General features: G+C 37.0%; 3 protein-coding genes across 3 annotated transcripts; 1 reads left to right on the top strand and 2 right to left on the bottom strand.

The window, feature by feature from the left end:
- Positions 1–1,383: 1,383 nt before the first annotated feature.
- LOC114935422 (uncharacterized) lies at positions 1,384–3,369 on the bottom strand. Its single transcript, XM_029308273.2, has one exon. It carries the CDS (start codon positions 3,367–3,369, stop codon positions 1,384–1,386), a length of 1,986 nt encoding a protein of 661 aa, XP_029164106.2.
- On the bottom strand, positions 3,369–6,644 carry LOC114935423 (uncharacterized). The gene has a single exon (XM_029308274.2). It carries the CDS (start codon positions 6,642–6,644, stop codon positions 3,369–3,371), a length of 3,276 nt encoding a protein of 1,091 aa, XP_029164107.2.
- Positions 6,645–9,962: 3,318 nt separating this feature from the next.
- On the top strand, positions 9,963–25,017 carry LOC114936379 (uncharacterized). The gene is made up of 4 exons (XM_085489432.1): positions 9,963–9,970; positions 14,049–14,230; positions 24,538–24,630; positions 24,935–25,017. The coding sequence occupies exons 1-4, from the start codon at positions 9,963–9,965 to the stop codon at positions 25,015–25,017; spliced, it is 366 nt and encodes a 121-aa protein (XP_085345558.1).
- The last annotated feature ends 713 nt before the right edge of the window (positions 25,018–25,730 follow it).

Raw genomic sequence — 25,730 nt, 5'->3', positions numbered from 1 at the left:
TTATTTGTAATAACGAAATATCTATTCCCCAAAAAGCCGAGAGAAAAAACATTATCGCCGAAAATCATAATTCAGCGATCGGTGGCCATAAAGGCATTACAAAAACATACCAACGTATAAAGAAACGCTACCAATGGAACGGTATGAAAAACGACATTCAAATTTTTATAAAAAACTGTCGCCCTTGCCAATTGAAAAAATTAGTCCGCGTAAAGACCAGACAACCCATGGTTCTAACAGACAATTCTGGCACAGCTTTCGACAAAATTTCGATGGACATTATGGGACCATTACCCGTCACACAGACTAATAACAAATATATACTTACCATACAAGATCTTTTAACAAAATATTCCTTAGCAATCCCTCTGCAACACGCTAACGCGATCGACGTAGCTGACGCGTTCACCGATGAACTAATATGCGTCTTCGGAGCGCCAAAAGCTATTCTAACAGATCAGGGATCGCATTTTCTAAATAGCCTAATGCGTAACATAGCAAAAAGGTTTAAAATTAAGCACTTCAAAACGACGGCTTACCGGCCGCAATCTAATGGCTCAATAGAGCGCTCCCACCATGTCTTGTGGGAATACTTAAAGCAATACGTAGATAGAAACAATGATTGGGACAAATACTTAAAACTAGCGTCATTCTCTTATAATACTAGCTGTTGCGGAATGCACTGATTAAATTAATTTTAATCGGGAATAGAGGGAAGAAGGGGTTGATTGTTAACAGCTGAGAATATGGTTCAAAAAGGTTTATTCGATCTTTCACATAAAAACTAAAATTGTCGATCTTTCACAAAAAAAACTGAAATAACGGAAAATATCGCTTGCACAATATTCTACAAAGTTTTGCCGATGACCGGCGGAAATGAATCACCTTCGTGACTCGAAGGATTATGTGAACCACGCGTGATACGAATCTCCAATAACGAGGCAATGTGTTAATACACTGAGAGCCGGAACAACAAGAAGGAACTGGGTCGAGGAAGGATATTAGCGACTCAAATAGGCATGAACGGGGGTGCGCGACAGATCCTAATCGATACACCGCGCACTTGAGTTGGCGAAAAAGGACCGCGAATGCGAATTGCAAAAAGGTGTGAGAAGGATCGGCTACGCGCTATGCCTCGGTCGCGTGGAAATTCGTGATTCGCTAATGCGACGATTGATGGTTCTCAATATATTTGATCGCGCGACATTTGACTTTTCGCGGAGACTCTCAGTTATTTTCAACGGTTCCGGAACATACCGCCCGTCTCGAATGATTTTATTCGAAGTAAAGACTATAACGATTACAATATGAATATGGAAAGGTTTTTTTTTTTTTTACAACAAATGGTGCAGTACAATAATTTTTGAGCATTATTACTTAAGTCTAATCGGAATCGGTGCCGCCCGCCATGGCGGAACTTTGATCGCTTGAAGTATTGATATCGATCGGAAGAAAACATAATTTTACAATTGGACGCTTATACTGTGAACGCGCGGTGCGCACGGTAACGACGCGAACGAGTCCGTCGTTGCCGGGATGACATTCGATGATACGTCCGAGCTCCCAGTGAGACGGAGGAGCAAGTGCGTTCCGCAAGAGAACGATTCGGCCTACAGTCGCAAGTCGTTGCGCAATTTTCCATTTTGGCCGCTGCTGCAACGTTAATAAGTAGTCGTTTGACCATGATTTCCAAAATTTTTCTGTAATATGTTGCAACAATTGCCAGCGGGAAAGACGAGTTTCGTTAAGATCGAGAACGCTTGGCTGTGGCGCAGCTAAGATGGGTCCTCCGATGAGGAAGTGTCCCGGTGTTAATACATGATAATCATCGAGATTTTCGGACACAGACCCAATAGGTCTCGAGTTAAGACACGCTTCGATACGACAAAGAACAGTATTTAATTCTTCAAATGTGAGCGTATGTGAGCCGATACAGCGCTTTAAATGGTGTTTGACGCTGCGTACGGCAGCTTCCCATAATCCACCGAAGTGGGGAGCGGAAGGAGGCACGAAATGCCAGTTTATTCCGTCGGTCGAAAGCGTATTTTGCAAATCCGAGTTTTTTAAAGCCTGCGCGATTGCGAGTTTAAGTTCGCGATCGGCACCTTGGAATGTGGTTCCATTATCCGAATAAATCGATGCAGGGTATCCGCGACGAGAAACGGAACGATTTAATGTGGCGAGAAAAGCGTCTGAAGAGTAGTCGCTAACGAGCTCGAGATGGATCGCCTTTGTCGTCATACAAACGAACACGGCAATATAGGCTTTATGCGCTTTATGACCTCGTCCACGAGAGGTTCGTACAAGAATTGGACCGGCATAATCGACACCGGCATGTTCGAATGCTCGAGCTGAGCGATTTACTCTTACATTCGGAAGGTCGCCCATGAGCTCGGTAGGAATCTGAGCCTTTTCTCGTGTACATGATACACATTTGTAGAGTACAGCGCGAACCAGAGATCGTGCTCGCAGAATCCAAAATTTCTCTCGAATCCGAGCTAATGTTAATTGAGATCCAGCGTGCAACATTCGTCGGTGGGTGTCCATGATGATCATCCTGACCAAGGTATGGTCCTTTAGGACAATCGGATTGCGAACGGCGCTTTGTAAAGTGGCGTTCCTTAGCCTGCCACCGACTCGAATTATTTGATCATTATCGAGATAAGGATTTAATGAAAGCAGTGTGCTAGATTTCTTGATTGGAGTTGCCGTACTGAGTGCTAATATCTCGCTATGAAACAATTCTGATTGAATATAACGAATCCAAAAGATTTCAGCGGACTTGATTTCAATCGGATTTAGGTAGATCGGAGCTCTAGGGTTTTGTATCTTCAGATTGAGATTGATATGTCGAGAGCGGGAATTCGTTATGAATCGATAGATGTATGCAGTTATTCGAAGGAGTTTGTGCCATGACGAATAACGTTGTGATAGGTCCCACGATGCGACAACGGATGTAGTGAGCGATTGTGGTTGCGCGCGTTGCTCGCTTAGCGCGTGGGGATCGAAATCCGAGTCAGATTGTGGCCAGTAATCGGAAGATTTAATAAGCCAATCGGGCCCTGACCACCATTGAAGGTTTGTGGCAAGGTCGTCGGAAGAGATCCCGCGCGATGCGCAGTCGGCAGGATTTTCCTTTGTTGGGACATGACGCCATGGAATGTCCGGAAGCAGCGTGTGAATATCGGCTACTCTATTCGCTATAAATGTCTTCCATGTAGTAGAAGGTCGGCTCAGCCAGGCAAGAGTAATTGTGGAATCGGTCCAACAATAAACATTTACCTCACAAAAGTCGAGAGCTTCGCAAATGAAATAAATGAGCCGTGCGAGTAATTGAGCTGCAGATAACTCGAGTCGCGGAACACTCATTACTTTGACAGGAGCGACTTTTGATTTTGCGGCAAGAAGATTGACCGAGACCCATCCACCGTGACAACGCGAATGTACACCGCTGCAGCGTATGCTTTGGTAGATGCATCCGAGAATCCATGCAACTCTAGATGCAGTACGTGATGGCCGAGTTGAATCCAACGTGGAATCATCACCTCTTCTAGCTGTTTAAGATGAGTATGATACTGCTGCCAGGCTTCAAGCAGATTCGGCGGAGCGACTTCGTCCCAATCACATTTAGCGATCCAAAGTCGTTGCATCAAAATTTTGGCGCGAATAATCACTGGAGTTGCCCATCCAAGTGGATCAAAGAATTTGGCGATGTCGGATAAAATTCTTCTTTTGGTGTTGCCAGGAGGCCCTGTAATCGTAATGGTGAATTTGAAGATGTCGCGATCTGGTTGCCACGTAAGACCGAGAATTTTCAAGCTCTCATCTTGGTTTAGATCTCGGCTTTGAGCGAGACCGTGGTCGGTATCTTCGATCTCGTCAAGGAGTTCGGACACGTTGCTTGCCCATTTTCGTAGCGTGAATCCACCTCTTTTGAGCAGAGAAACAATCTGCTCGCGAGTTTGACGAGCGAGAACTTTGTCGTCGGCGCCGAAGATAAAGTCGTCGACGTACATTTGACGATCGATAACGGATGTGGCTAATGGAAATGAAGCGCCTTCATCTATGGCGAGTTGATTCATGACCTTCAAAACTAAGTACGGAGCTGAAGTCATGCCGTACGTTACGGTACAGAGACGATACTCCTCAACTTGATGTGTTGGAGATGGCCGCCAGAAGATGCGCTGGAAATCACGATCGCGAGGATCGACTTGAATTTGGCGATACATTTTTGCCACGTCGGCGGAATAAACGTATCGAAATGTGCGCCAACGCAAAATCACTGCAGCAAGGTCTTTTTGAAGTTTAGGGCCCGGATATAAATGATCATTCAATGACATACCGTTTGAGGTTCGACTTGAAGCGTTGAAAACGATACGTATTCGCGTTGTTAAACTGTTAGCGCGGAATACGGCATGGTGCGGAATATATACGATTTGATTCGAGTCGATTAATTGTTCGGTTTCTGAGACGCGTTGCATGTGTCTCAGATCATAATATTCCTTTAAAAAATTATGATATTCCGACGATTTCAATGAATCCGTTTTAATGCGGCTTTCCGGGCGAAGGTAACTCTGAAGCGCGGAATGTCGAGATTCTCCAATGTTGAGTGGAGGTCCGTGTTTAAATGGAAGTCTGACGATATAGCGACCTTCAGAATTTCGAGAGTGTGTCGAATTAAAATGGTCGTCGCATGCCTTTTCTTTACTAGTTATTTTTGATGAAGCGGGAATTTCTTCGATTTCCCAAAATCGGCGGAGAGTTTGATTGAGATCATCCGTAACAGAGCAATGATGTACTCCAATGGACGACTTCGAGAGCGGTTTGAGTTGCGCTATAGGTCCGGATATGATCCAGCCTAGCACGGTGTTTTGAGCGATCGATTTGTCAACCGCGCCTTTTCGAACTCCATCGAGGATGAGTGACCCGAAAAGATCCGCTCCGATAATTATTTCTATTGGATCTGATCCTGCTGGATCGGGATCAGCTAACGAAAGGCCATTCAAATGCGGCCATTGCTCTGGACTGTTGAGATGGTTTGGCAAATATCGAGTTAACGATTTTAAAATTAACGCGGTGGTTCTATAAACCGGAGTGTCCGCGTTGCTGGGAGTTATTGTTAGATGAACGGCATGTCGAACGCTTGTCTGCGTTTCGCCGATACCTGATACCCTAACAGCGGTATTTAATTTCGGAAGTCTTAATGACTGCACTAAATTTTCGGTTATAAAGGATGACGCAGATCCTTGATCGATGAGCGCTCGGGCCCATTGGAATCGACCGTGCATTGAATGCACGCGAACGCGAGCAGTTGCCAGGAGAATGTGACGCGCTGTTACAGCTTTCGCAATGATATGCGAGGAAACGTCACTTGTCGAGATGACGGGATTCGTTGACGCGGGAGACGATGACGCTTGAGCAGCTGATTTCGGAGCGTCAAAAAAATGTAAAAGCGTGTGATGCCTTTTGTGACATTCTTTACACGAGCGGGTACTCGGGCATTCTTTCGCTTGATGCTTCGAACTGAGACAATTAAGGCAACGCTTGCCATTACGAATAATTTCGTATCGCTGAGTCGGCGTTTTTCGGAGGAACGCGGTACATTGATTTAACAAATGATTCGATTCGCACACGGGACATGAAACTTTCGTGGCGCTTGTTGTATGCGAAGTGACAACCCTTTGTTTTAATTTCGCGTTTGATTTATCGCTTTGTTTATCGAGTGTCGAAGCGATCGGTACAAGGGCGTCGAGAGCGCGAATACGAGAATCCAAGAACGCGTTAATTTCGTCAAACGTAGGATAGACGGTCGTTTTTCCTAACTTCAATTCCCACGCTTCGCGCGAGGATTTGTCGAGTCTTTGTGTGATAATGTAAACAAAAATATCGCTCCAATGTTCGACCGGACGAGACAAATTTTTTAACGCGGCAATTGCGGCAGTTAATTTGCTCTGTAGAGCTCGAAGTTCGGTCGCCGATTTCGCCGTAACATTGGGCAGTGTAAATAAGCGATGTATATACGAATTAATTAGCCGACGCTTGTTTTCAAAATTGGACGAAAGAATCGTCCACGCTACAGCAAAATTATCAGAAGTAATCGTTAAATGTTCGATCGCGATGAGCGCTTCGCCTTTTAGACACGAGAATAAATGATGCAATTTTTGTACGTTAGACAGGCTTTTTTCTTCTATAATCATCGATTGAAAACGATCGCGGAAGCTCTCCCATTTGTCGAACGATCCATCGAAGACCGGCAATGTGACCTTCGGTAGGTTGAGTGTCGTATGAGACTGACATTCGTGCAAATGACTTACGTTAGCTGCAGGATGAGCTGATGATTTGGAGAGTTCATGTACAACCTCTGCGAAATAATCCAACGCTGTCTCGTAGGCTTCTTCGCACTCGTCAAATTCGTGATCTGAGAAGTAGGGGTGCGTGGTCTTCTCCTTGGAGTCAGCGGAAGCGTGTAATTTGGCATCTAATTTTGAGCACTGTTCAAATTTTTCTTTTAATGTTTCCATGCGATTCTTCGTCACTGCATAGGTCATTTTAGCTTGACCTAACTTTTTAAAATTAGATATCGCACGAATAACTGAGCTCATTTTGGTAGACTGTTCGTGCATCAATTCTTCGAAGGATTCCATTTTACACAGGTTTTTTATTGCACCACTACGCGATAATCGAACGAGTTCGCTACTGAACGCGTAGCACCAACACAGCTGTTAACAGTCAAAAAAGGCAAAAAACCTCAGTCCCGATCCGGCTCGAAGGACCAGAAATGTTGCGGAATGCACTGATTAAATTAATTTCAATCGGGAATAGAGGGAAGAAGGGGTTGATTGTTAACAGCTGAGAATATGGTTCAAAAAGGTTTATTCGATCTTTCACATAAAAACTAAAATTGTCGATCTTTCACAAAAAAAACTGAAATAACGGAAAATATCGCTTGCACAATATTCTACAAAGTTTTGCCGATGACCGGCGGAAATGAATCACCTTCGTGACTCGAAGGATTATGTGAACCACGCGTGATACGAATCTCCAATAACAAGGCAATGTGTTAATACACTGAGAGCCGGAACAACAAGAAGGAACTGGGTCGAGGAAGGATATTAGCGACTCAGATAGGCATGAACGGGGGTGCGCGACAGATCCTAATCGATACACCGCGCACTTGAGTTGGCGAAAAAGGACCGCGAATGCGAATTGCAAAGAGGTGTGAGAAGGATCGGCTACGCGCTATGCCTCGGTCGCGTGGAAATTCGTGATTCGCTAATGCGACGATTGATGGTTCTCAATATATTTGATCGCGCGACATTTGACTTTTCGCGGAGACTCTCAGTTATTTTCAACGGTTCCGGAACACTAGCGTACACGAAGGGACGCGATATACTCCCCATGAATTAGTCTTTGGGAAGATAGCCAAGTTGCCTTCCAACTACCCCGATGTCGCCGACGTTACGGACGAGAGTTACGCTAATTATCTGACAAACCTTTTTAACAAACTGAGTGACGCCCAAGCCGTCGCCCGCGAAAACTTAGTAGCCGCTAAACAAAGGTCAAAGGTCTATTACGACCGCCGAGTTAACGCCCAACAGTTTCGAGCGGGAAACTACGTGTACTTATTAAAAGAACCAAATAAAGGCAAATTAAGCAATCAATACACCGGTCCCTATAAAATCATTTGTCTCTTAGGTAATCGTAACGTTAAGTTAGCCATAAGTAGAAATAAGACAAAAATTGTACACGAAGACAAGCTAAAAGCTTCCCCACATCAAAACCCTATCGAGGAAGACCCCCACTCCGGGCGAGACGACTATATCTTGGATGCATCGGCGGAGGACCGGCCAGTAATTGACGAACCTCAGTAGAATGAAGATCTACGCAAGTATCCTTATAGCAGTCTCGCTGTTAACCATAACCTCTAACGGACTAATAGGTTATGACTGCGGAGGACATGGTCTAAACATTACTTCACTATCCCTCACGGATATCGGAGAATGTAACCTAGATAACATTGAAGCGGACAAAGAAGAAGTATATATACAACTGTTACAATTGAGCGAATTCGACCACACCATCGGACTCTAATGTATAGTTGAAATCGATCGAACTATCTACTACTGTGGGATGCACTCACATGTATCCTTGGTGCACAATGGCAGGCGCGAATACATCCGCGAAGTATCGGCAGAAACCTGCAAAAAATTATACAACACCGGAACTATATTCCTGGGAAACAACGGCCTCATCACGGACATCAAGGTGAATACCACCAACCACCGTAGCTTGACCCTCGCAGGAACCACCAGAACCGACGGAACATGCTTCGGAACTCAGTTCAGCGACCCGTTTGGCACTTGGGATAACGTGGTCGTTCAAGCATCTATAAAAATTACCACCCGAAGACTCGAGCTCCCCGTCAGACATAGCACCAATAAAGTAATATTACCCTCCGGTGCTCGATGTCCCGTAGCTGAAGGAGAATGCAACGACGCAGATGGCTCAACCACATATTGGACGGCGCTACCCAGCGATAACTGCCACTTCAATCGCTACGACGTTCTCTACCAAGGCCTAGCACACCGCCTCTCATCTAAGCCCACACAGAGGGAATCACCGACTATCTACACAGTCACCACGCAAGAAACCACCTTTGCTTTAGCACGAACCACGGAAATAAACGTGTGCGGCTACAGAATTTTAAGGACGGAACATCCCAAACTCTGCATACTCGAGACTCAACCTGGACATACGTTTAAGGGCCACTCCAGAGTCCCGATCGATAACCTCGATATATTTTCCTACATAAATTCCAAATTCATTTACGTGGAAAAACACTGAAAACACAATTGACACAATTGTATCAAGACATAATGGAGCAAAAATGTGCTTTAGAGAGACAAATTCTACAAAACGCTTTCTCCCTCGCCAGCATCGCCCCGGACGAAATGGCGCATCGAATCATGAAGGCACCAGGCTACACCGCCATTACGGCAGGCGAAGTCCTCCATTTGATCAAATGCGTACCGGTGGAGTGCCGAGTACGGCAAGCTGAAAGATGCTACAACGAACTCCCCGTCACCCACCAAAACAAATCCCTCTTCCTGTTGCCAAGATCAAGGATACTTACCCAAACAGGAACACCCAGGGATTGCCACGAACTACTTCCAGCGATGTATCAAGTACACAACATCTGGTATCGTTTAACTTCAAAGCCAGTGGAATCAATGGCGCCGCCGATGATTCAACCACTAACCAAACCACAATGGAGATACGTCAGTCCAGATTCACTCGCCTCCAGCGGCATCTATACCAGCGAAGACCTTGATCGTCTTCGCGACCACATTATGTTTCCCATGAAGAAACCCTCTATGCTCAATACAATTGCTAGAGGAGCAATGGGACAAGAAGTCCCCGCGGAAAGCTTCTCTATGCTAAACCTGTTGGACGAGAAAACCCTCGACCAGCTAGCAGAAAATACGGGAGCCCGCTTGTGGAAAGGATTCGTAAGTTTCGGATCAGCAAGCGCTGGAGTCCTCGGAATATTCGTCATCGTTCGTGTCGCCAAACTAATTATCGATACACTGATACATGGCTACGCACTCCATTCCGTATATGGATGGAGTTTGCACCTCCTGGGAGCCGTTTGGACCTCAGTAACAAACGTTCTACTGCACCTCGGAAAACCAGCGGACGAGAACCAGGACAACGGACGAGAGCTAACACCCCTAAATCCCCCTTCGACGACCGAAGTTTTTGCACCCCCGACAGAAAAAGTCCAAAGTGAAGTGCCTATAGACTACAAAGAACTGCGCAATCTCCTCAACGAAGGAGTATAGACTCAGTGATAGGTTAACAAAATTATACTTTGTAAATTCTACTACTAAGCTCGGAAAACGTTGGAACATGGTCCAACATTTTCTTTTAAGGGGGGAGGTGTCACGTCCGGCTTCATTACTATGTCCGGGTAGGTAAATTTTTTTTTCTATCTATAAGGAATAAATCCTAAAACTATCAAACATCATTTGAAAAGCGCGCCAAAGCCGGCCATGACGCTTAACTCCGCCTAGAAATTAAGCGTGGCGCTTCGTAGCGCCTAAGGGTCTCCCACCACGGTGAGAGCCCCTACTCCGGAGAGTTCCCCCTCTCTAGGCCGCCGCAGGCCCGAGCCGCCGAAACGATGGACCTCAGAGCAGTCCCGAATTTCGGCAGTTCTCTGCGCGACACCGAACAGTACAGTCGCACTTCTAAATTCCAAGTCCAAATTCTAAATCCTAACTCTAATTCTAAAATTCTAACCCTAAGTATTGTTACGTCCCGTTCGCAGTCGCGGCGTGTTATTCGCGAGTGTATGATTCGCGTTGCACGTGCTCGAACTATTGCGCGAGACAACGTCGTATTACGGAAATTTTTCCGGGGATACCCACGACGAAGGGTTTTCCGACAAAGGTTGCACGATGCGGAAGGAGGGGGAAGAATGTATTACCCTTAAGGTAGCAATTACGACATGGAGCCTAACTATAATTCTACAGTTATGATTGTGGTTCCGTCTTCTATTCTCGCCGGGACGCTATCTGGGTTACGCGAGTAGTCTTCGTATATAGACTCGCAAAGTTCGCATAAAGCCGTTGTATGACTTGTCGCACAAAGACAAATTTGAGTGAAACGCTGAATGTGCACGAGCGTTTAAATGGGTAAAAGACGAATTGGTTTCGCCAAAAGTATTAGTAAACTATAATCCAAATGAAAAAATAATATTGGTATACAATGCATCAAATTATGGACTATCAGCGATCTTATCACATAAGTATAAAAATGGCGAAGAAAGACCAATTGCATTCGCATCAAAGAAAATACCGAAACATGAATTAAACAGGAAAATTATGGATAAAGAAGCAATGGCAATAATATTTGGTTTTCAGAGATTTTATCAATTTATCTTCGGAAAAACCATAATATTAAGAACAGATAACAAGGCGTTACAATGGATCTTGGGACCACGAAAGGGCATTCCACAAACAGCAGATAATAGATTACAGAGATGGGCTTATTACCTATCAGGTTTTAAATACGAAATTGAACATGTAAAGTCCGAAGCAAATGCAAATTGTGATGCGCTTTCGAGGTTACCAATCAAGGATAACACAAACATAATTGACACAAATTTCTCTTAGGTTAATTTTTTTGAAACCGGTGTAATAACGTACAACCATAAAACTCTCGAAAAAGAAAGCAAAAGAGATCTGTTAATCTCAACAACGATTAAATATTTTGTAAGTAATTAGCCAAAAAATGACAAAACTATGTCGAATGATTTAAAAAGTATTTTTAATAAAAGATTAGAATTATCAGTAGAAAAAGGATGTCTGTTTTGGGGTTTACGAGCGGTGATACCAGAACGCATGAGAGAATTAATATTAAAAGAACTTCATGTACTCACTTAGGCATTGTTAAGATTAAGATGTTTGCTCGATCATACGTCTGGTGGCCAGGAATTGATAATGACATTGAAAAGCAAGTCAAAGAATGCGATATTTGTTTAATGAGAGAAAAAAACCACCTCACATTCCATTAACAACTTGGCCATACCCAGACAAAGCATGGTCGAGAATTCATTGTAATTTTGCAGAGTTATTCGGTAAAATGTACTTATTAGTAATAGACGCGCATTCAAAATGGCCAGAAATTATAAACTTTAATAATAACACACAAGCGTACAGATTGATAGATGAATTTAAACTACTGTTCGCAAGATACGGTTTTCCGCTACACTGCGTTACTGATGGAGGCCCACAATTTAGAAGCGAAGAATTTCAAATCTTTTTGCGGGAAAACGGAGTAAAACACTCATTTAGCTTACCCTATCACCCTGCGACGAACGGAGCTGCGGAAAATATTGTACAAACATTCAAAGACAAAGTGAAAAAAATTGTAAAAGGGGGAGAAAGTGTAGGTAATGCGATTAATATGTTTCTTTTTGACTATAGAAGTATCGAGCACTGTACAACTGGTAGGAGTCCTGCCCAATTAATGTACAAGGGGGAATTACGAACGAGATTCGACTCACTACGCCCGGGACTAACTGAAATTGTTGATAAGCGGTAGCGTGCGCAAATCGTAGCAGGAGCAGGTAGTAGGAAACTCGATCTCCAACCAGGAGACAAGGTTGTTATCGATGACTTCAGCGTAAGATCAGATAAGCGTGTGGAAGCAGAAATTGTAAAGCAGACCTCACCGTCCACCTTCGCAGTCAAAGATAAAAATAACAACATGAGAAGGAGACACGCCGATCAAATTATCAAAAAGGATGCTGTTGGACCGCGACGCTCTCCTCGCCTGAACAGAAACAACATTTAAAGAGGCAGGAGAGTTGTAGTATATGCAAGTACACGTGAGCAAGGCGTGGAGTGTGTGTGAGCATGCGTGAGGAGACTGCGAGTGTGTGCCGCGAGGGCGAGCGCGTAGAGAAAGTGTAGTGTGTGTGCACGAACACATGGGCGCGAGCACATAGTACCCCGTGCAGCTTTTTACTTAACTAGTTTTGTTATACTTACTGCAAATGTGAAATAAATATATATAGCTAAATACATTATCGTGCTCCGTGATTTAGCCTAGTCTGAAGACATCACATAAACCAAGAAAGCTAAATAATTAGTTTTCTTATTGGTCTTTTACATTAGGTCAACCTAACCTAAACGATAAAAAAATTGTAATTATTTAGCATTCTTGTTTCTTTTTTATATACATATATGTACATAGTAGCCTAGATTTCTTATTATGAATACTTTAATTTTAATGAAGGATGTTTCATTCTGTATAGTCAATAAATAGTTAAATAAAGATAATATTTATCGATAAAATAGAGTCAGCATCCCCTTAAACATAAATGTCTGTTGTTTTTGGCTCTATTATACTTACAAGGCACACATACACATGACTCGTATTACAAACTATACATACATTATATCTATGTATATACATACATATATATATATACGAGTGATCAATTAGTGTTACAGACTTATATCTTAGAAACAAAGAATTTTAGAGAAAAATGTTTTAGACAAAAGTTGTATGGTTTCAAGGAAAACATGAAATGGTGTCATTGATTTGACCTTGAATAGTCATTTGAAGGTTACGTAAAGGTCACCTTCAAATGACTATTCAAAGTCAAATTAATGACACCATCTCATGTTTTCCTTGAAACCATACAACTTTTGTCTAAAACATTTTTCTCTAAAATTCTTCGTTTCCAAGATATAAAAGTCTGTAACACTTTAATTGACTCACTCGTATATGTATATGTATGTATATACATATAATGTATGTATAGTCTATAATACGAGTCATGCGTATATGTGCCTTGTAAGTATAATAGAGCCTTAAATGGAATGGATTTCTTAAATAGAACCTTCTATTTTTTATTGCATATTCTTATAGCTATCTCGAGAGCTTTCCAAAGCATAATAAAATTTTTTTATGAAATACTTCTTGAGTTATAAGGCTTGAAAGTGACAGTACCGCCGGCTACTGACTCTGTTTTAATCTGAATTTCAAAAATAACAGAATGTTTTTTCCGCGTACTTCAACTTCAGCAAACTTGTTTTTATGTTCATATAAAGTATATATTTTGTATAAAGCATATATTATACGTTGACAGTTTATCAGTAATTCGAGACGCCATATTGAGACAAAAATAATTTAGCCAGAAATGATTAATCAAATCAACGTCGAATTGATGTTGATTTGACGTCGATTCGACCAATCAATGTCGATTCGACGACGAATTGACGTTGATTCGACATTACTTATGGCTGAGAAATAAGGAAAACTATAATTTCGTAATTTCTCGTTTTCCATATAAAATCGGAGTTTCCTGAGATTATTGATATACATATGTATTACAATCATGGAAAAACATTTTTAACTCTGTCAAATTAATGCGACGAAAGATTAGAAATACGAAATAGTAATTCCTGTCGATAATGCAGACTGTTAAGGGACACATTTAACTTGTATTTATTATTACATTTGTGTCATTGCAGAGATATTCCAGAAGAGCAAATTGGAAATCCCACCGTAACGTTGCGTGAGGATGGACTGTATAATATTTTATCACGCGTTGCCTTATTGGATGAAGATTTACCGGAAGCAACAATTGTCAAATGTTTACTCAGTATACCGAAGGCAACGTATAATGTGTCTCGCAAAACTGTCTATTATACTGGTTAGTGGCAAGTGTGTAGGTGCACTATACACCGACACACACGCGCGCACGCACACGCACACGCACATACTCTATCTATCTATATATATAAGCACCGTCCGTCTGTTTGTCTGTCTGTCTGACCGCGAACTACTTCCACATTTGTGGACCGATTTTTATCAAATTGGTACCAAAATTTCACAAATTTTCCGAGGAGTGTGACGATGGTACTTTCTTGTAAGTTTTACGCTTCCACCCACGCTCCCACTCACGCAATCGCATATTTATGGACCGATTTTTTTTTAATTGGTATCAAAATGTTGCAAATTTTTTGAAGATGGCGACAATGTGGTTTTTTCAAGTGTTACACCTTCACCCACGCATCCACCCACGCATTCACACATTTATTCACAGACTTTTTCGAAATTTGTACTCAAATTTTGTCGGGGATGGCTACTATATGATTTTAAAAAATTTTTATCACCTTATTCACCCGCCCACGCACCCATCCACGTATCCACCTATGTGCATACGCATTTATTGACTGATTTTCACGAAATTGGTATCAAAATGTTACAAATTTTTAATAGAAAGCTATTGTGTGGTTCTTTTAAGTTTTATTCCAATCACGCATCCGCCCATGCATTCACACATTTATTCACAAATTTGTACTAAAATTTTGTAAATTTGTCGGGGATGGTTAATATATGATTTTAAAAAATTTTTAACACCCTATTCACTCATCCACGCAACCACCCACGCATCAACAAATTTATAAACGGATTTTCATGAAATTGGTACCAAAATTTCGAATATTTTACAGGGATCGATAATATGTGTTTTCTTTTATTTTTATTACCCTATTCACACACTTACGCAACCACCCACGCACCAACACATTTATAGACAGATTTTCTCGAAATTGGTACCAAAATTTTGCATATTTTTCAGGGATCACTACTATGTGTTGTTTTTTTAAGTTTTACAATACTACATACGCATCCACCCACGCATTCATACATTTATTAATTCATTTTCTCGAAATTGGATATCTATTTATATCTATATAAAATTAATTAATGAAAGGCTCGTATAAATTAACGAAATTAAAAGAAATAAATATTGTAGGCCAACTAAACGAGCAAAATTACAAGATATAAAGATTTATTAATAATTAAATTCTCATTCCATTAGAGAAACAATATACAACGTAAACGTTTCGACTGCACTACAGTCTTCTTCAATACATAAAACTTAAATATTAAAATACAAAGTTAACGATTCTTCGCTAATGAACAATGGATAAGTAAGACGATTAGTCTGAGATTTCAAGTTTTGCGATATTTAATCATGCTGTGGAGATTTTACGCGAATTAATTAATATCAGAGAAAAATTGAAAAATCTTTCAACTTACATTAATGTTTGAGTATTATTAAGTTTGAGTATACATTAAGTTTTATGTATTGAAGAAGACTGTAGTGCAGTCGAAACGTTTACGTTGTATATTGTTTCTCTAATGGAATGAGAATTTAATTATTAATAAATCTTTATATCTTGTAATTTTGCTCGTTTGGTTGGCCTACAATATTTATATCTATATATCTATATATATAAGTTGCAAAATTTTTGGGGAGTGTGATGAGATGGTGGGATTTTAATTTTTTTTAACATAAAGAAGGCTATGTTTTTACGAAAAAAATTGGAGTGATATAAGTTATATGATGAGCATAGCAGCACGGACGAAATGTCAGCAAGACAAAGAGAAATTGAAGAATTTAGAAATGGAAAATAAAAATTAATAATAATTAATTAATTTTAAATTTTTTTAATTTTTTAATAAATATTTTGATTGCATAATATATCTAATTATATCTGTATAAATATTTTCGCGGTCAGACAGACATACAGACAGACGGTGCTTATTTTTGCGAAATAAAATATTTAAAACAAAAGAACTATCTCTTTATATTAAATAAAATTTTATAAAGACTATATTAGGACCGCGCTTCGCGCGGTCCGAAAAGCTAGTATATTATAAGTATCGTCCGTCTGACCCACGGTCGTATACATAGGTCTGGAAACTCTCATGGTGGGGGTAAGGCTCTTAATGAATGTCAAAAGTTTCTTGAGTTAACCGCTAGCCGTATGGCACTGTGATCGCATAGTAAGAGTTCTTTCTTTTTTAAATGACTATATCATAACTCATATGTCATATATATCATATGTCATATCTATTTAATTAAAATTTTATTAAAATGCCGTCGGAATGTGTGTGCCGAATTGTACAACAAATAAATATAAGTGCATAGAAAAATGGTCAACTTTTCAAGTGCCAAAAGATGAAAATCTTCGTGCAAAATATTATCTATAATTCTCTGTATTGAAGATTCCAGAGGATATATTGACTAATTTCTATTATGTAAATCAATAAATCACACTCCCCTTAAGCAATATAATATTGTTCAAGCTTCTCAGGATTCTATATTTACAATAAGTTCCGATATATCTTTTACTATAAAAATAAAGTGCAGAACAGATAAATTTATGCATTTTTATTAATCTTGTAAAATTTGTATTATTCGACAAAGTTGCAAAAAAAGGTATATCATTAGAATAATACATGAGAATGAGAATATAATTTAGAAATTTGAAATATAATACAAAATGTAATATCACTCACTTAAAAGAGGACTCTTAAACTCATTTACTAGCCTTTCAAAATGTTCTATAATGTTTATATAAATCAGTTCCTCTGACATTGCTTTTATCAAATCTTTTGAAATTAAAATCTCCATATTTAATATTTTACAAGTTTAATTCTTCTATTAAAAAATATATAACATCACATTATTGTTACAATATCAATATACATAGTAAATATATCTTGGGGCGGCGAGTAGCCATGCACGCTGCGTCACCGAAACTCGCCTGAGGCGAAGAGTAAGTGTAACGCAGGTTCGAATCCCACCCAGACCCCAAGTTCGTGATCATCTTCGTTACTTATAGTATTTTTATTTATAAATGTCTCAGCATCAGTGGTCTTTCCAGCATGTGCAGTATTATCATGTGTATCCTGTAAAATAAAATTAATTTCTACGTAGAGTTGCTTAAAAATGCTACTCACGATAAAAACATTTTATAAATCAGTAAATAACAATAAATATTACCTTGTTTTTCACAAAGTTGAATATTACATTTACATATTGCTTTGCAAGAAATTTTTTGTTTTACGCAGCCGCAAAATTTCGATAGACTATTCTTTTTGCAACGACAACTATATTTTGGTCTTTTTGTTTGGAAGTGTTTCTGATGGATCATTACTTTGTCGCTTTCTAGTATTTACTCAGCGATTACAGCGATCACATGCTGGAAAGATCACTGATGCTGAGACATTTAAAAATAAAATACTATAAGTAGCGAAGATGATCACGAACTTGGGGTCTGAGTAGGATTCGAACCTGCGTTACACTTACTCTTCGCCTCAGGCGAGTTTCGGTGACGCAGCGTGCACGGCCACCCGCCGCCCCAAGATATATTTTACTATGTATATTGATATTGTAACAATAATGTATGTTATATATTTTTTAATAGAAAAATTAAACTTGTGAAATATTAAATATGGAGATTTTAATTTCAAAAGATTTGATAAAAGCAATGTCAGAGAAACTGATTTATATAAACATTATAGAACATTTTGAAAGGCTAGTAAATGAGTTTAAGACTATAAGCACACACTTTTGCATAGGCGCATAAACGTAAGCATAATAATCTTGATTGGTCTATAAACGTGTACATAAGAAATTCAACCAATCGAATTTTTTATGCATATGCTTATGCGCTTATGCAAGAGTGTGTGCTCCCCGCTATAAGCTCTTTACTCAGCGATCACAGCGCTCTGAGGTTAGCGACCGATTTATGAACCACAAATCATGACATTAAGAGCCTTACCCCCACCATAAGAGTTTCCAGACCTGTGTATACGACCGTGGTCTGACCGCGAACTACTTCCACATTTGTGAACCGATTTTAACCAAATTAGTACCAAAATTTCGCAAATTTTTCAAGGAGTGTGACAATGTGGTTTTTTTAAGTTTTATACCCCCACTTTTTCTCGAAATTGGTATCGAAATTTTGTAAATTTTTTTTTATGACGACAATGACAATTTTTTTAAGTTTTACACTCCCACCCACGCACTCACAAAATTGATCAATTTTCTCAAAATTAGTACCAAAGTTTTCGAAATTTTTAGAGAACAGTCGCTATATAATTTTTTTAAATTTTAACAACCGTACCTACCCATTCACGCATTCCCTCATTAATGGACCGATTCTCTCGAAATTATACCAAAATTTTGCAAATTTTTCGGGGATGATAACGATGGCGATTTTTTTACGTTTTACACCCCCACCTACGCACTTACAAATTTATTGACCGATTTTCTCTAGAACGGTACCAAAATGTTTGAAATTTTTAGAGGCTACTATATATGAATTTTTCAATTTTTACAATCCTACTAATCTACCCACGTATTCACCCACGCATTTACAAATTTATTAATTGATTTTTTTTTCGTGAAATTTGTATCCAAATTTTACAAATTTTTCGGGAATGGCGATAATGATGAATTTTTTAAATTTTACATCCCCACTCACCCACCCACGCACTCACACACTTATTGACTGATTTTTTCAAAATCAGTATCAAAAAACCATTATTGTCACCATTTCCGAAAAAATGTGTGTATGTATTTTTTAAATGTTATTTTAAAGCTTTACAACTCCACCAACCCACTCACGTATCCACTTACGCATTTACAAATTTATTAATCGACTTTTTCACGAAATTTATATCAAAATTATGAAATTTTTTGGAAATGTCGATGATAGCGGTTTTTTTAAGTTTTACACCTCCACCTTTATTGACTGATTTTTTTCGAAATTGGTAGCACCAAAATTTTGCAAATGTTTTGGGGATTGCGACGATAGTGTTTTTTTAAGTTTTATAAAGTTTTACACCTCCATCCACCCATTCACGCATTCACACATTTATTGACCGAATATATATAAGACAAATTTCTTGGGAATGTCGACGATGGTGGTTTTTTAAAGAAGTACTGCAATTTTTTAATTATATCTATATACAATAAGTACCGTCCGTCTGTTTGTCTGTCTGTCTGTCTGTATGACCGCAAACTACTCCCACATTTATGAACCGATTTTCATCAAATTGGTATCAAAATGTTTGTTTGGTATCAAATTATTCGAAGAAGACTGCTGTGTGGTTTTTTTAAGTTTTCACCCACCCACGCACACCCACCCACGCAATCGCATATTTATGAACCGATTTTTTTTAATTGATACCAAAATGTTGCAAATTTTTCGGAGATGGCGACGATGTAGTTTTTTTAAGTTTTACATCCCCACCCACCCACGTATTCACACATTAATTGATCGATTTTTTCGAAATCAATACCAAAGTTTTCTAAATTTGTCGAAAATGGCACTATATGATTTTTTTTAATTTGTACAAACCTATCCACCCACCCACGCACTCTCTCATTAATGGACCGATTCCCTCGAAATTGGTACCAGAATTTTGCAAATTTTTCGGGGATGACAACGATGGCAATTGTTTTAAGTTTTTACACCCCCACCGACGCACCCACTTACGTGCGTGCGCATTTATGGACCAATTTTCTCGAAATTGGTATCAAAATAATGCAAATTTTTCAGGATAGGCCACTATGTATTTTTAAAATGTTAAAATTTTTTTATTTTAGAGAAAGCACTGTTTTCGTAAAAATTTTTTTTTTCGGATTTCTATGCCAGTGTGTTCAAAATGCTCCAAAACATCAGAAAGTAACTTTTTTCAAACTTTTATTTTTATTTTTTTTAATTTTGTGTGTATGAATGCATGTATGTGTACATTTAAAATGTAAATGTCTCAAGAAGTATTTAATTGTACAGCGCTTAAAATTAGCATACAAGTAAAGTAGTACAACACTTTTTTATAAAAATTTATATAGTATTTTATTTATATTAAAATTTTTAATTTTTCGAGAAATGTCTGTTGCTCTAACTTTGGTAAATTTTAAGATATCGGGATCAATTGTTTTGTATAAATAGATTAGCATTGAAAGTTGGTTGGTATTGAATTTGATGAGAATCAATGAAAGAATTCATTTTTTTTAATTTTTGAATTTTTAAGAAACGTTTTTAATTGTTCTAATTTTAATAAATTTTAAGATATTTGAGTAATTTTTTTTACGTAAATAAGTTATTAATAAATAATGTTTGGTATTGAGTTTTGTGATGATCGATGAAAAATTTTGATTTTTATAAAATTTTAATTTCTAAAAAATACACATTTTCTAGTTTTCCTAAATTTTGAGATATCAAGCTAAAAGCTTTCACCTCGAAAAATTTGCAACCGTATTTTGGTACCATTTTCGAGAAAATCGGTCCATTAATTAAGGAGTAGTTCGCGGTCAGACAGACAGACGGTATTTGTATATATGTATATATACATACATATATATATATATATATATATATGTGTGTGTGTGTGTGTGTGTATAGCTAGCTTTTAAGCTCACGAAAAAAATATTTTAAAAATATATTAAAAATATAAAAATATAAAAATATATTAAAAATATTATTAATATATTCTCTTGCATTTATTTATTTATTTCCGTAGGAGGGTTAAAGGATTATTGAAATTAAATCTCAAATATGAGATTATTTCATATTTGAAAATCTTGGCTGTGATCAAGTAAAATTTGGTGCCTTGTGCACAGATATTTAATTCTAACGAAAAAATTTAGTTTCGTTGGGATAACGCACTGTCTTCCGCGATTGGCTCTTATTGCCTGTCTTACACTTTAAATTTATATTTATATTACAGAGCCTTGTTAAACTCTTAACTTAAAATATTATATTTAAAAAAACGTTAGATATAGGTCTTGAAGCCCGCGTGAAGCTCGAGTCGAAATAATTATATGTATACTATTTAAAAATACAGAGTTTGTCAGTTTGTTTGTCCTCGCAATAATCTTTAAAACACGTAGACCGATTAAAATGAAATTTTAAGGATTGATTCTTTATAATCTTGGGGGTGTTATAGGCTGCGTAATATGTTCTTCTGAAAAAATTTTTTTGGGGGTGAATATGCATCAAAAAAATGTTTTTCAGCTTTTAATGTCAATGTATTCGAAATGTATTAAAAATGTCGAAATTCGGCTGTGTAAGAATATTCTTTTGAGAAAAAAATTTTTGAGGGGTGAATATGCATCAAAAAAAGTTTTTGTCAAAAAAATCAAAAGTTAAATCAGTTTAATGTCAAAAAAATATCAAAAGAATTTTCTCAGAAGAATATATATAAAAATTTTTTTCTCAGAAAAATATATATAAAATCCTTAAAATTTCGACCTTTTAATACATTTCGAACACATTGACATTAAAAGCTGAACAAATTTTAACACAGTCTAACACTCCCAAGATGATAAAGAATCAATCATTTATTCAAATTTCATTTTAATACGTCTATATTTGAAATGAATCTTAAACATCGATAATACAAATCTATCCAACTGACAAACTGTGTTTTTATATAAATAGTATAGATAAACTAATAATAAACTCTATAAATAAAACTAATAAAAATAAAAATATAACTTCTATTAATCATTCGACCTGACTGGCCAATACAAATTGTTAAATACTAATACATTAGTAATCCTACATCTTTCTAATTGACATCTTAAAAGTAACACTTGATAAGGATCCGTACCCAAGGGTCGAAACTTTGCGTATTAACAATTTATATTGGCCAGTCAGGTCGAATAATTAATAAATTATATTTTTATTCATCACTGGCGACTTTATTTTAACTATTTGATATCTAAAAATAAATTATAAAAAAAGTAAAATCTTTGAGGAATATTAGCTTTGAGGTCCGCGCTTCGCGCGGGCCTCAAATCGCTAGTTAATTATGTTATTTTCGTTCATTATTGTACATCTTTTATCGATAAAACAATACATATAGAGATTCTTATATTTTTATTCTTTTGAATTAAGTCGTCACTGTCAACGCGGACTTGGCAATTCAATATGTAGAAGCCATCAATGAGTTGTAACACCTGAAGGAGAGGTTTTTGGACTAATGTTTATAAGAACTTTTTTTAAGACAATCCCAATCTAATCCTTGATTTTGGTCAACTATTTTAAGACCTTGGATACAGGTATACCTTGACTGCAAAAGTTATTTTGATTTTAGTTTTTCAGTCTACGCCTGCCAAGCAATAGATTTTAAAATTTGATTATTTATTGATCTGTCTACTCGTATTTATCTCAGATTATATAACCTTGTAACAATCATTTATTCCACAACTTTGTTTATGACTTCCTTCTTTTGTTTACTAAAATTTATTTAATTCTTGAAACTCTCTCTCTTACATTTACTATCCGTGCTGACTTTTGCTAATCCAAAAAATTTGAAATGTTATGTATATACACTGCCATTTAGGTCTAATATACTAGCCTAGGAAATTTAAATTTGTATTTTAGTTGAAAATTTAATTTATTTAAAAATATTGTATCGGCTCTCGGAATCAATACATAATATACCCAAGTGGAAAATAGTTACTGGCGAAGTAATGGCCTAGTACCAATTTCTATTACTAACAATAAGTATTGGCACTATATTGGTACCGATTTCCAGAGAATCAATCAATTAAAACGTGAATGTGTGGGTGGGTGCATGGGTGGGAGTGTAAAATTAAAAAAAAAACATCTAGTAATCATCCTCGAAAAATTTGTGAAATTTTGGTACCAATTTCGTGAAAATATGCCAATAAATGTGTAAGTGCGTGGGTGGATGGTAAAATAAAAAAAAGCATCTAGTAGTCATCCCCGAAAAATTTGCGAAATTTTGGTACCAATTTCGTGAAAATCGGTCCATAAATGCGCATATGCGTTAGTGTATGCGTGAGTGGGCAAAAACTAAAAAAACCACACAGCAACCACCACCGAAAAATTTGCAACATTTTGGTACCAATTTAATGAAAATCAGTCCATAAATGTGGAAGTAGTTTGCGGTCATACAGACATACAGACAGACAGACGGTACTTACATATATATACTAGCTTTTTGGCCCGCGCTTCGCGTGGGCCTCAAAGCTTTTACCCAACACTGACCCCGCTCTTATTAGTTTTCACACAATTTTTTATTTTACAAAACCAAAGATATATAATATTTAATGATACTTATTAATAATATTTAATATCTATTTGTCTGTCTATTTGTCCGTCCGTCTGTCTGTCTGTCTGTCGTCGTCATCCCCAAAAATTTTCAAGATTTTGGTACCGAAAATAAATCAATATGTGTGAGTACGTGGATGGAAGTTTTACATACAAAAATTTTATTTTTAAATGTGATTTCTCGATTGGAACATTCTGAACACATTGGTATAGAAATTTGCAAAAAATTTTTTTCGCGGAAACATAGCCTCCTCTATAGTAAAAAAAATTTTTTAATTAAAAAAATCACCATCTCACACTGCCCAAAAAATTTGCAACTTGTGTATATATAGATATAAATAGATATCCAATTTCGAGAAAATTAATCAATAAATGTATGAATGCGTGGGTGGATGCGTATGTAGTAGTGTAAAACTTAAAAAAAACACATAGTAGCGATCCCCGAAAAATATGCAAAATTTTGGTATCAATTTCAAGAAAATCGGTCTATAAATGTGTTGGTGCGTGGAAGGCTGCGTAGATGGGTGCATGGGTGATTGAATAGGGTGGTAAAAATTTTTAAAAATCATATAGTGGCCATCCCCGACAAAATTTTAGTACAAATTTCGAAAAAATCGGTAAATAAATGTGCGAATGCGTGGGTGGATGTGTGAGTGGGATAAAACTAAAAAAAAACCACATCGTCGCCATCTTCAAAAAATTTGCAACATTTTGGTACCAATTTCAAAAAAATCGGTCCATAAATATGCGTTTGCGTGGGTGGGTGCGTGGGTAGAGGCGTAAAACTTACAAGCAATCATCATTATCACCCTCCCCGGAAAATTTGCAAAATTTTGGTACCAATTTGATGAAAATTGGTCCACAAATGCGGAAGTAGTTCGCGGTCAGACAGACAGACAGACAGACGGACGGTACTTAATTATAGATACATATGTATATACAATATATATATAGTTTTAATTTATTTGTTGTTAAATAACTTGTAATTTACTAAAATATGATTTTATCATTTATTTATTGGTAACATTACTTCCATTGAATGAATAAATATGATATTTTTGTCATGTAGGAACGTTTACTACTACATCAACTACTACAACGAAGCTACATCGTAAAATGGAAATCCAAGCCTTAGACAAATCAGAATCTGATAATAATGATGGTAAGAGAAAAGTTTTTTTAAATATATTATCTTATTCCCAGATAACCACAGTAATTATTATGACATCATTTTGATGTCAAAATGCATCATTTTGATGGTAAATGATGCATCATTTTGATGGCAAATGATGCATTTTGATAAAATAATGTCATAATAATTACTGTGGCTATCTGGGTTATAATATATATATATATATATATATATAATATTATGTAATATGTAAATATACGTATATTTATTATATATTCAAGTAATTATATATGTATATTTGAATTCTAATAAAAATGGTTCTATTTAATTTCAGATAACTCTGCTGGCTACGTGTCAATTAATCTTCCATTATTATTTATACAATTAGCAATTTTTATTTCATCAATAATTCAATAGGTAAATTTAATATTATAATACGCATTAATTTTATGTTTTGTATACGTGTGAGTGTGCGTATGTGTGTGTGTATGACACTCTCCCGCAAAATAAATGGCTACCAAATTTAGCACAATTTTTTGACATCTTTGAATTTAATAACTCAGTAAAAAGTATTATATTGAAATAAATCAACGCTTAAATTAAAGCCCAAACATTTCATTTAATAACACGCAGTGCTTAGATGAATTTAAAATCAGCTAGATAAAGATTTAATAAAAACATGTAAATGCATTTTAGATAAGATAAATTCGTTTAAATATATCTAAATAAAAGATAAAATTATATGGCGATGCATCTAGATAACTTCCAGATAATATTTTTTTGAGACCGTTTATGTAAATACAGTTATAAAAAAATGTAAAAATATATTTATAGTTTTATTTATAAATTATCCATTACTGCTGAAGTTCTACTAATTAAGTATTCTTTTGTGCTATGACTTTAAACCAAATTATCTGAATATTATTCTAGATAATTTCGTGAAAATAATACTTTTTTTCATCTAAGATGCAGGTATATATATATGTATAAATGATACATTTATTATCTATATAAAGATAAGATGACGCCAAGATTTTATCTAAATGATTATCTATATAATTTTATTTAGATAACAGTAAACACTGATAAGAAGAAAAACTAAAATTGAATTATAATAAATGTTTTACAAA

Source organism: Nylanderia fulva, unplaced genomic scaffold (assembly GCF_048542155.1).
Source record: "Nylanderia fulva isolate GAGA-0341 unplaced genomic scaffold, ASM4854215v1 Scaffold83, whole genome shotgun sequence".
NCBI lineage: Eukaryota > Metazoa > Arthropoda > Insecta > Hymenoptera > Formicidae > Nylanderia > Nylanderia fulva.
The sequence above is the reverse complement of the archived record's forward strand: the minus strand, read 5'-3'. Positions and strand labels throughout refer to the sequence as shown.

Coding starts and splice junctions, on each gene's coding strand:
- LOC114936379 (XM_085489432.1), top strand. Junction 14,231..24,537: donor CAAAACTGTCTATTATACTG/GTTAGTGGCAAG, acceptor TTTGTCATGTAG/GAACGTTTACTACTACATCA. Junction 24,631..24,934: donor AGAATCTGATAATAATGATG/GTAAGAGAAAAG, acceptor ATTTAATTTCAG/ATAACTCTGCTGGCTACGTG.
- LOC114935422 (XM_029308273.2), bottom strand. CDS start 3,369: ATGAGTGTTCCGCGACTCGAGTTATCTGCAGCTCAATTACTCGCACGG.
- LOC114935423 (XM_029308274.2), bottom strand. CDS start 6,644: ATGGAATCCTTCGAAGAATTGATGCACGAACAGTCTACCAAAATGAGC.